The 12,269-nt window shown below is 38.9% G+C and overlaps 1 protein-coding gene across 6 annotated transcripts in view; it reads left to right on the top strand.

Annotated features, from left to right (window-relative positions):
* dnajc6 (DnaJ (Hsp40) homolog, subfamily C, member 6) overlaps positions 1 to 12,269 on the top strand; it is a 35,715-nt gene that overhangs the window by 15,158 nt on the left and 8,288 nt on the right. For all 6 annotated transcript variants that reach the window (XM_057337573.1, XM_057337570.1, XM_057337574.1 and 3 more), the window contains 9 exons: positions 2,795 to 2,844; positions 3,148 to 3,296; positions 4,271 to 4,393; positions 5,957 to 6,090; positions 6,273 to 6,467; positions 6,558 to 6,666; positions 6,776 to 6,855; positions 8,583 to 8,776; positions 10,330 to 10,716. In XM_057337573.1, the coding sequence (XP_057193556.1) occupies positions 2,795 to 2,844; positions 3,148 to 3,296; positions 4,271 to 4,393; positions 5,957 to 6,090; positions 6,273 to 6,467; positions 6,558 to 6,666; positions 6,776 to 6,855; positions 8,583 to 8,776; positions 10,330 to 10,716 (1,421 nt within the window). The remainder of the gene's footprint in view (positions 1 to 2,794; positions 2,845 to 3,147; positions 3,297 to 4,270; positions 4,394 to 5,956; positions 6,091 to 6,272; positions 6,468 to 6,557; positions 6,667 to 6,775; positions 6,856 to 8,582; positions 8,777 to 10,329; positions 10,717 to 12,269) is intronic.

Raw genomic sequence — 12,269 nt, 5'->3', positions numbered from 1 at the left:
AGTTTTTTTCGAACATTGATTCCCATTTCGTAACTAGGGTTCTTAGTCCCTTATTGGACAATTCTCCCGGAAAAGCACACCCACGTGTCATCCAGTAAGCGAAAGAGCACACCCACACGTCAGTCAGCCAGCGTGAGAAAGAGCACGCCCATCAATGCCGCTTCACTCGGGTGACGGAAGTTTAGCTGTGTTTGTTTGCTCACTGCATTTCGGCGATGAATGTTATATAAACGGTGAATATAACGCTGGATTTAGAAACTAATAGATGGCGTGGTTCCCAGCACTAAAAGATGCAGGACATGAACCGCAAGTGGTAAGTCAAACTAAGTCACATGTTTGTGTTTTGTTAGCAATCGGCATGTATGTGCATAATGTAAACAACACGAATTTATAGTGAATCTATGCGATGATGTATTGTGTGCTTGTGTTGTAGTTCCGACCCCCCTGCACGACTCCAGGCGCTCGTTTTTTTCCGGGAATAATCGTACAGCTGTATCTGTCTTTTATGAATTTGATCAAACTAAATACTCTTCAAAGATACGAAGTATGCAATACTACTATATAGGTACTCAAGATTAATATGAGATTGGCAGAAACTGCGTTTGTTACCTCATCTTTAAAGGGATAGTTCATCCAAAAATCAACTGTGTGATTTTTTTTACTCACCCACATGACGTTAAACATGTTTAGAGAACTTCCAGCGTCTTCGGAGCACAAATAAATATATTTAGGTGACATCCGAGAGCTTTCCAGGCCTCCTCATTGAAACCATGGTGTCAGTTTTTGCCAGTTCCAGAAAAGTACTAAAGACATGGTTAAATTGGTCCATCTGCGCATAGTGGCTCAGTTGAATTTTTTTGAAGCGACGAGAATGCTTTATGTGCGAAAAACAAACCAAAATACCGACTTTAATCGATAAATTCTCCTCTGTCTTGTCAGTGTATGACGCGCGTTCACGAGAACACTTCTTCGTCTTCTGCATGTAAACACAGAGTTACGCTTGCGCGTTGTGAGTTAGAGAGCGCCGGCATCCAATAGGGGCAAGCCCCATGCGGCGTTCGGCGCACAAACCTGTCTACTTTTGAAGTGCTCTCGTCCAAGAAGAAGACGAAGAAGTGCTCTCGTGAAAGCGCGCCATACACTGACAAGACAGAGAATATCGGTTTGTTTTTCGCACATAAAGCATTCTCGTCGCTTCAAAAAAATTCAACAGAGCCACTATGCACTATTTAACGATGTCTTTAGTACTTTTCTGGACCAATGAGGAGGCCTGGAAAGCTCTCGGATGTCACCTAAATATCCTTATTTGTGCTCCGAAGACGCCAGAAGTTCTCTAAACATGTTTAACGTCATGAGGGTGAGTAAAAAATCACACAAAGTTGATTTTTGGGTGAACTTCCACTTTAAGCATAAGTGTCCATTTGCTCTCTATTTAAACTTATTCTCATTCGTCATATTCTCTTATGGGACAAGATTTACCAATGGGGTTAGAATAATAGTATTGTAAAACAAGGCATTGCACATTAAGAGAATGATGCTTTGCAGTGTACAGTAGGACACCCCTTGTTTACTTTGTCACAGTTGTGAGTGGTTATCCCGAGGACTCTTTTCTGATGGTAGCATACAGTAGCCGAGCATCCGGAAGTCCTGAACTATTCATGTGCATTTATCTCTCAGCTGAAAGGAAAGCACTGAAAGACATTGATGAGTAGACACAGCGTGAAACACTTATGTAATAGCATTTTACATCAGAGTAACTATTGGGTCAAGCAGTATACTAACATACTGTTGTTTTTAAGTTAGAGGGTTTTATGGAGCACAAGTTAGTTATTCTGGCAAAAACAAAAATGTTCTGTTAGGTAACCAGACACTAAATTAGCAACATGTTAAAAGTGGACTTAAATGTCTACGTTTTTCCTTTTTTCCACAAACACATATTCAGACGCACGGACACGCATCGTAATTAAACCAGCAGCTATTTTCAGACTGTGTGCAGAGGAAGAGCAACACACACACACACACACACGCACGCACGCACGCACGCACGCACGCACGCACACACACACACACGCACACACACAGACCAATGCTAGTGAGAGCGTGTTTCATTCACCTATTACACAGAGGCTTAGAATAATAGCTTGTTTACATCTCATTAGAGGGATTTTTTTCTTCAGTAGATCGGTCAGGTGATTTGGGTGTTGTGTAATGTTGTTCACTATGTCTAGGGATTAGATGACTCATGACCAAAGTACAGTGTTGCAAAGACATCAAGTTTGATGTGAATTGTATATTTCCACTAACATGTTGTTACAGCTTTAAAGGGATAGTTCACCCAAAAATGAAAATTCTGTCATCATCTACTCACCCTCTTGTCATTTCAAAACTGTATGACTTTCTTTCTTCTGCAGAACACAAAAGAAGATATCTTGAAGAATGTTGGTAACCGTACAATGGCAGTACCCATTCACTTCTATTATGTGGACACAAAACCAATGCAAGTCAATGGGTACCACAGTTGTTTGTTTGCCAACATTTCTTTAAATATCTTATTTAGTGTTCTGCAGAAGAAAGAAAGTCATACAGGTTTGAAATGACAAGAGGGTGAGTAAATGATGACAGAATTTTCATTTTTGGGTGAACTGTCCCTTTACATTTAAATAGGTTTGTTATTTAGCACGTGTTGCTTTATTTTCATAATTATCAGAATAATATAATAAAATGCATGAATACTTGTATGATATGATCATGTTATGCTGTCAGTATTGACTAAATGTTTATGTGTGTAATTTAGGTATACGAAAGGAGAGCTGGACATTGCTTACATCACATCACGTATCATTGGTAAATAAACATTCTGTTTCACAGATATCACATACATATTATTAACACTCATTCTTTAGTGGAATATAGTGCTCAGTACTCAATATATCCAGAAAAGATGACCTAATTCTTATTCTCTTACACTGTGTGTGGGTGTATAGTTTTATTATTCATAATGATACATTTATTATTTAAAAGTATTTAAATCAGCAATTTTGACGAAAGCGTTTGTATGTGAAATGTTTGTTTTGGTCACAAACAAACCTGAAATTGCTATCAGGGTCATCTCTTAATTGCCTATTTCCACTTTCCTCACTTTGCTAGTGATGTCATATCCTGCTGAAGTAGTGGAGATGGGCTACAGGAACCACACAGAGGATATCCGCTCTTTCCTGGACTCACGGCATGCCGACCACTACACTGTATTCAACCTGTCACAAAGGAACTATCGGGGCGCCAAGTTCTCCAACAGGGTCAGCGTTACGCTCTGGATTTCACGATCACTTTCATGTTATATTTTGGTCATATTGCAAACTGTAGAGTAGCAATAAAACTACGGTGAAAGAAAATGTTCGTAAAAAACATTTAAAGTCAAAGAGACTCCAAAATCATTCCCAGACATCTGGGCAGCATACTGTAGGCTACTAGCAGAAATTATAGGCTAGTGGTCACCATGACGACTCATCTGGATTTCATTTGTTAAATATTAAACAGTGCTTTTCTCCTGTAATGAAATAACTTCTAAGATGACTCAACCATCAGCTCATAGCTTATTTGCTACTGCAGTTATGAAGGATATCTGTGTTCGTTTTGACATTCTTTTATTAAAAAGAGCTGCAGCATTTATCAATTCTAACAAATGTCTGTGTATAATTCAAAAATGTTTTATTTTACACAGATGTCTTCCTGTTATATGAACGTTCTATTGTTTCTGATCTTGTGGTAATGCAGTGGTGTTATAATTTCCATAAATATGTATGTGGCATGGTTCAGCGAGGTCTGCAGCAGGTGCCTCTCTCCCCAGCTCTGCTTTGTCAGCTCTTTTATGCAGACTCTCCATGCCACTTACTGGAATAAGACACAGGTGTTTGTCGTTTGCAGTTAACCCACTCACTCACCAGTCTGGCAACTCTCTCTCCCGCTGCAGACCTCGCCGAACCACGCCCCCTCGCCACAATGTAGATCTTGTTTTTTTCCTGGTTATCTGTCGCTTTCATTCATGCCCAAAAATGTTTGCCTCTTGAGCCAATAGTGATTGAACTAAAAGATAAAATGACCAGACATTATTATTTCCTACCGGCCATTCTATTAAAAATAAATATTTTTGTCCTCAAGACAGTAGTTGTTTAGCTTTTGGACCCCCCTTTCTGTTCTTTTTATCCTTCTTATTGGTACTTGTCTTTATGCTGTCTCACTCCTTCTCCTTTGTGTAATTCATCATCTGTAGGTGTCCGAATGCAATTGGCCTTCCCGACAGGCCCCGAGTCTTCACAACCTGTTTGCAGTCTGTAAGAACATGTACAATTGGCTCAAGCAAAATCCCAAGAATGTGTGTGTTATCACCTGCTCGGTAAGAAGACATTCAATGTTCAAGCTATATTAGGTTTTCAAACTAAACCTCGAGCTGCACTAGTACTGCTGTCACTATTGAATATTGTGATGTGTAGTATACAGCATTCCATGTATCCGCTCATGAAGTAAGTAATACCGTTTCTGGGTCCAAGCCTCCACTCATTTCAAGTAAGGCTAAAGCCCCATTGCACATTGAGTCCGAAATTTGCGTCCGAAATTTCCGCACGTTAAAAAATAAATACGACCTCACGTTGTGTCAATCACATTTACACACTGCCTCCGATATTTTCATCCGTCATAAAAAAATTCGGACCGGGTTTCGATTTTATGCGTTTTTCGCATCCGTCAAGCATTTTGAGTGGCCTTTTTTAACAATTCAGAGACACCGTACAAACGAGAGCCAAATACGAAAAATGCATACGAACATTTCGGAATGTATGTGCAAAGACCTTAAAGCTTAAATAGCTGCTAAGGAGCACTGTTTATTCATATTGCACTTTTATGAACTCACAGTGTACACTACAGTCTCCAGGCTCACAGAATATCTGCCACCATTATTTTAATAAAAAATTTTTTTTTAATTGCTGTCTGGACATTTGGGTTTTTCGTTATGGAGATGAAGGTTCATGTTTTTTTGATAATTTGACAGCGCGCTATGAGTTTATATTATCTTATTTTTTCTTTGGCATCTAAGAGAACGTTTTCCCCCAGAAGCGGTGGTGCTTGACACCAGACTTATTTCTCCTTTTACATTGCACAAAATGGCCTGTTTTTCTTGATGCTTAACATGCAAAAGCATACATTTCTTAATGTTGCTTTTAAGAAACTCAAGATGAATATGTTTCACACAGAACAAATAGGCAGGCAATAACAAAAAACGTTATTCATCGGTGTCAAGTCAAACTAAACCAGTATGCCACCAGCATAACCACCTGTATTTGCACATGCTGTCTGTGTTGTTTTAGTGGCTGGAATTATGCAAATTAGGTAGCAGCATAAACATACTCACATCATTTATGTTAAACCGTTCTGCACAGTTCTCCGTGTTGGGGCGCAGTCATGAATGTGGAGGATGCAACAGACTACCTTGATCTTGCAAACTTTGTAAACCAGGCACCTAAATGTGCAAAAAAAGTGTGTCTGGATATTTGCTCGATTTAAACGCTCTTCTCCAGCCATTGATGGTGCTGCCATGATCAATACGTCGATCAATACTGTGTTTCACAAGGTGGTAATATAATGTGGGTTTAACTGGTTTATGGGAGTAGCTCTAAGTTTTGTGCATCAGTAATACAAGAGGCGTATTTGCATTGAAAAGAATGACAATGACTAATTTGTATTTAAGTATTTTTTATTTCATTTTATTAATAATTATAATTTCATGTAATTTAATTAATTGATTTAATTATTCTTTTATTTTTATTTCTGGTTTTGGCCCTCAAATTGTTTGAATGAATTTGTTCTTAAATTTCTTCAGGTCCTCTTTAAGCTGGTTAGACGACAAGTTTCAATAGTATTATTCAAACCCATCCTCAAACTCGCTTGCTCTTCCTTTCTTTAGGATGGTAGAGTTCCTTCGGGCGTGCTGGTCTGTGCCATGTTCTGTTTCTGCCACCTTTTTGCCAACCCGGTGCCAGCCATGCAGCTTCTTAGCGCCAAGAGGCCTGGATCTGGCCTGTGGCCCTCCCACAGGAGGTACGGCCAATCAGCTTGAAGTTTGAAAACCTGCACCTTTGAAATAAAAAATGATATGAAATACAAACAGGATTATTGTTGAGCAATAATCATTGCTTAATCCAGCTGAAGACTTGCATACATCATACATTTTTGGAGCAAAGTGTTTGACAGTCTGATTTTCCGTGTATTTGTTCATTTAGGTACATAGGTTACGTATGCAGTTTAGTCTCAGAGAAGCCCACGGTACCCCACTCGAAACCGCTAGTCATTAAAGCGGTCACCATGAGTCCTGTTCCGTGCTTCAACAAACAGCGCAGTGGCTGTCGGCCATTTTGTGACGTACTTATCGGCGAGACCAAGATATTTTCTACAGCTCAGGAGTACGAGAGAATGAGGTAGATCACATATGACTTACTTTCTTCAAAAACATGTGGTGTAACAGAAAGGAATGATAAGTTCTCGTCATATATGTTGTATGATCTTAGAGAACACCGAGTTCAGGAGGGAAAAGTTGTCTTTCCTGTAGGAGTGAGTGCCCAAGGAGACGTGGTGATTTCTGTCTTTCACATGCGCTCTCATGCACTACAGGCCAAGGTAGGAGATTTATTAATGACTTCTTTGTACATTTTTTCATTGAATATTAAGTTTTTAGGCCTTTAGTAAGCACAAATTGACTGCACATGTCTGTTCTGTGTGTCTGCAGGTAACAAACACCCAGATACTCCAGATTCAGTTCCATACTGGTTTCATTGCCCCAGGCACTACAGTCTTAAAGTTTATTAAGTAAGTGTTTCTTCTCATTCACCACATGTTACATCTGAAGCAGTTGACTTTGATTTGGGTAGTTGAAATGAAGTGTTATTTAAAGGGGGGATAAGACAGGGCTAAAACAAATATTATCGCTTGTTTTAGATTTAAGGTTCAAAAACGCTGTATTTTCCACATACCGTGCATGTTTGTATCTCCTCTTTGCCCCGCCTCTCTGATACGCGCAGATTTTTACAAAGCTCATCGCTCTGAAAAGTGAGGTGTGCTATGATTGGCCAGTTAACCAGTGCGTAGTGATTGGTCGAATACTGCAACGTGTGACGGAAATGTAACGCCTCTTACCATATTTGGAACATCAGGTTCCAAAGCAATTGTACTGACAGGTACGCCCACTTTACTTGCGTATACATTTGGGCGGTCTTAGTCAAATCATACCACGAACTGACGTAGATTTGTGGGGGTGTGGTTACACGAGGCGTTTCAGGCAGGTCTGGGTGAGCATTCGCTTTTAGAATTTTATAGAATGCATCTTTTGGTCCGACACTTTAATTTTTGCAATTTTACGTGTCTAATACATGCATGGGCAACTTATAACACACCAAAGACACAGAAAAACACGTGTTCGCCCCATATGAGGATGCTCATAGTGTTATGTTTAACACTTTAACAATGCTTTCTAAACAGGTTTGATGAGATTTGCCTTTCAACACTAAATGCAAAGCTGATGCATGATGTAACACAGTCAATCTGAGTATATAGTATTCTGTCATGAATTACTCACCCTCTAGCTCAATCATTTGTTTACTGTTTGCTATATGTCTCCAACCTACCCACAAGATTTGTGATATTTGATGAACCATAACGTTTTTATCTACATTTGGTATTAGCATTATTGATCAGCATGTAAACATTTGTGACCCTGTGAAAACCCAGGCTACAAGTATTAATTTCACTAAGATTTTTGAAATGACATTATTCAATCAGTATCAGTATTGAAGATATTGTTATTATATTTTTCCAGAATATTCTGTAGGATGATTTTATGTAGAAAACAGTTAAAAGACTTGCTGGGTTTTCACAAGCAGGGTCACATTTTATAATGAACAACGTTCTAATTGGGGAAAAACTTAGATATAATTAGTTCTGGTATGAATGGCATGGGAAGGCTAATTAAGAAAGTAATTTTGTTTTCTGTTTATGATGAGAGCATTTTAATTGTTACATTACATTTTCTGTTTGTATGTTGTCAGTAGTTTTTTTTATTTACAAATATTAACGTTAATTATTAGACTTCTGTTAAGACGGCATTCCCCTGTTCCAAACCTGTTTAAATATCTTTGTTTGGTTAAACACAAAGAAAGATATTTTGAAAAATGTTAGCACCTGATAGTTCTGGGGCATCATTGACTACCATAGTAGAAAGTGCCCTAGAACTGTTTGTTTTCCGAAATTCCTCAAAAAAAATTTTTTGTGTTGAACAGAACAAAAAAATGACACGATCATTTTTCCTACTATAGTAGTCAATCTGAGGGTGTGTGAATGATGGCAGAATTTTTGGGTGGAGTATCCCTTTAAATAACAGTATTTTCTATTATTTTCTATTTCTTATCATTCTTGTCTTAGTATTATAGGTGTCATTATCATACCTTATATTAAATTAGAAAAAAGCAAAAAGGTTAACGGCTCATGTAGATAGTGTTTTTTGTTAACTACACTTCACCGAAGTCTGTTTGTGTGTTCAGAACAGAGCTGGATGCTTGTGATTCTCCCGAGAAATATCCACAGCTGTTTCATGTAGTATTAGACATCGAGGTGGAAAGCACAGAGAAACAGAAAGATCTCACACCTCCATGGGAGCAGTTCCCCACCAAAGATCTGAGCCCTAATGTGCTTTTCTCCTGTCATCAAGAACATCAGGACGCACTGGCCATTGCAGGTAACATGCACAAATCCTATATATTACTGATACAGTTGAAAGTTGAATGGATGGTTTTGATTAGCTTTTTTGGAAATGAAGATTGGTTGGACATGTGTGTATAATTTTTTAAATAATATATACAAGGTAAGCAACATTATGAATATGAATATGTTATTGCACTTTTTATTTGGCGGTTAAAACATCCCCCTTTTATTTTACCAAATAAATAGATATCAGAATACTTAGGTAGGCTGTGTTTAGGCTGTTGAGGTAAAAGCTCAGTTTGTGTCTGATTAGGCCTGTAAGTCAACAGTCATTAGTCACCCCCTGGCATTCTGTAGAGATTCTGTGCCCCATTAAACTAAACACCATCTGTTTAATGTACTTTTCATTCTCGGCTGAATAGATGAAATGGAAGGCTTGGACTTGGAAGGTAAGACGTAGTGTAGGAGGTCTGTGAGAGCGCACACTAAATAGTGGATTAATAGATTTGCAGTGGCTAGAAGACTTTGGATCATTTAATGCACAGATGAAGTCAATGACTTTAGTGGGATGGATGTTTTTAAAATTGAATAAATAACGATTTACTGTAGACCGTAGTTATTAAAGGCACAGTTCACCCAACAATAAAAACTTCATAATTTCATAATTGATTATAATTTAAAAATCATTATTTACTCGCCTTCGTTCCATTCCAGATGTACACGGTTTCCTTTCTTCAGGGAACAAACACATTTTTTTTCTTCATAACTTTTATCTTTATAAACATCTGGAATGGCATGAAGGTTAGTAATTTATGAGAGAATTTTCATGTTTGGGTGAAATATTCCTTTAAAAGTGCTTAGGGCTGAATTATTTCATAGGTTTGTACTTGTACTTGTAGTTTTGTTTACTTTTCTTTTTTCTTTTTTCAGTTTTATTCCATTTCATACACAGTTTAAATCATTATTGTTATTTTTTCATTCTTAAGTATGAATGGTTTAAAAAAAAAATTTCTGTGTAAAGCACGTTGAATTACCTTTGGATATGCTATATAAATAAACTATATTTCACAGCTATATTTATTTTGCTTTTCAAATTGAGCTTATTTATTTATGTTTAACTCCTCACCTCACCTAATGCTTTATTCTAGAAGTAGTCATTTTTTTAACTTTCTACATGGGAAAAAACAATGAAAAGGCTTTTAATTCTAGAGCTCAATTCTTTTCTATGGTAATAAACACCACAGATGCTGTAAATAGAGTTCAATTTTAATTTCATGTGAAATATTCCATTCGACTTTTTGTTCTGCTCAACACAAAGGAAGATATTTGGAAGAATGTCAATAACCAAGTAGATCTCATCTCCCATTTACTGCCATAGTTGGGAAAATAAATAATATGGGAGTCAATAGGGGATGATATCTTTTTGGTTACTGACATTCTTCCAAATTTCTGCCTTTGTGTTCAGCAGAACAAAGAAATTTAAACCGGTTTGGAACAATTTGAGGATGAGTAAATCATGACAGAATTTTCATTTTTGGGATCCTTTAAGCGTCCTCACATCCCAGTTCCAAATTTCTCCTATCTTAGATCCAGCCCCAGGCCACGGAGGTTGCGGAGGCAGAGTGGGACCGAATGAGGAAAGCGAACCCTCGGATGATGAGATGCTCTCCATATCCAGCCAGCAGAGCAACACAAGCAACGACAAAACAAAAGCGGCCAAGAAACCAGAGCACCAGCCTGCAGCGGCCGCTCCTCCACCTGCTGAAGAAGTAGATCTGCTTGGGCTAGATGCGGCTCAGCCTCCTCCATCTTCCCCACAACCTCCCACTACAAGCAGCACCACAGACCTGCTGGGAGATCTGTTTGGAGCTCCGCCCACACCACAGCCGGCCAGCGGCCCAACCTCTGCTCAGTCAACTCCTCGGAGATCCGCACCCTCTTCTTCACCCTGCCCGTCACCTCGATCTGGAGACAGTAAGCTGCCATTGAGTAACAGTGTTACAGACGTCTTGCAGCTTAACATAAATATTTAAGTATATATTTTATCTGTGCAATCTGCACACATGTATATATTTTATAAGTATATACTGTATTAGCATACCTTTCTATATATTCATATATACAGTATATATATATATATATATATATATATATATATATATACCTTTCCTTTTTCATATACAGTATCTCACAGAAGTGAGTACACCCCTCACATTTTTGTAAATATTTTATTATATCTTTTTATGTGACAACACTGAAGAAATGACACTTTGCTACAATGTAAAGTAGTGAGTGTACAGCTTGTATAACAGTGTAAATTTGCTGTCCCCTCAAAATAACTCAACACACAGCCATTAATGTCTAAACCGCTGGCAACAAAGGTGAGTACACCCCTAAGTGAAAATGTCCAAATTGGGCCCAAAGTCTCGATATTTTGTATGGCCACCATTATTTTCCAGCACTGCCTTAACCCTCTTGGGCATGGAGTTCACCAGAGCTTCACAGGTTGCCACTGGAGTCCTCTTCCACTCATCCATGACGACATCACCTTCCGTTTGAGGATGCCCCACAGATGCTCAATAGGGTTTAGGTCTGGAGACATGCTTGACCAGTCCATCACCTTTACCCTCAGCTTCTTTTGGAGTCGTTATCATGTTGGAATACTGACCTGCGGCCCAGTCTCCGAAGGGAGGGGATCATGCATGGTTCCCTCAATGAACTGTAGCTCCCCAGCCCAGTGCCGGCAACACTCATGCAGCCCCAGACCATGACACTCCCACCACCATGCTTGACTGTAGGCAAGACACACTTGTCTTTGTACTCCTCACCAGGTTGCCGCCACACACGCTTGACACCATCTGAAGCAAATAAGTTTATCTTGGTCTCATCAGAACACAGGACATGGTTCCAGTAATCCATGTCCTTAGTCTGCTTGTTTTCAGCAAACTGTTTTAGGGCTGAAACGATTCCTCGAGTAATTCGAATACAAAAAAATCATCGAGGCAATTTTTGTTGCCTCAAAGCCTCGTTTAATCCATTTAACTACAGTTCACACGGAGCACTGCGTTTCCCCACGGACCGTTATTACTGACGCACAGCCCACTAAACTCTACTCATGTTACAGGGCTCTCGAGTCTCCCGCATTCACCGTAAGACACACGCATTTTAGTCTGTTCACACGCTCACACGTATTTCTCATGCTGATAAATAACTGATAGCTTAATGAAATGGTGAACTGCTATTTTACTTAGTTTTAGTCTATTTTGCGAGTGAAACCTGTTTTCTGGTTGCATTGAGTCCATCAAACTAGATGCGGACTAGTGGATGCCGAATCATGTTATTTACACGTCGTCTGGCTGTTCTGTGTGTCTGGGTGAATGAACGGCAGTTTATGAGGACATGAACACATGAACTTCATATCCAGAGTTGCTCTGAGAGTTTATTTCAGAACATTTTACTGAGTGAAGCTAACACACTGAAAAATAAATGTCTTCCGACGACCTGGCAAAATAAAAGTCTGGTTAACT

Source organism: Triplophysa rosa, linkage group LG7 (assembly GCF_024868665.1).
Source record: "Triplophysa rosa linkage group LG7, Trosa_1v2, whole genome shotgun sequence".
NCBI classification, from domain to species: Eukaryota; Metazoa; Chordata; class Actinopteri; order Cypriniformes; family Nemacheilidae; genus Triplophysa; species Triplophysa rosa.
This window is presented reverse-complemented; position numbering and strand designations above follow the sequence as displayed.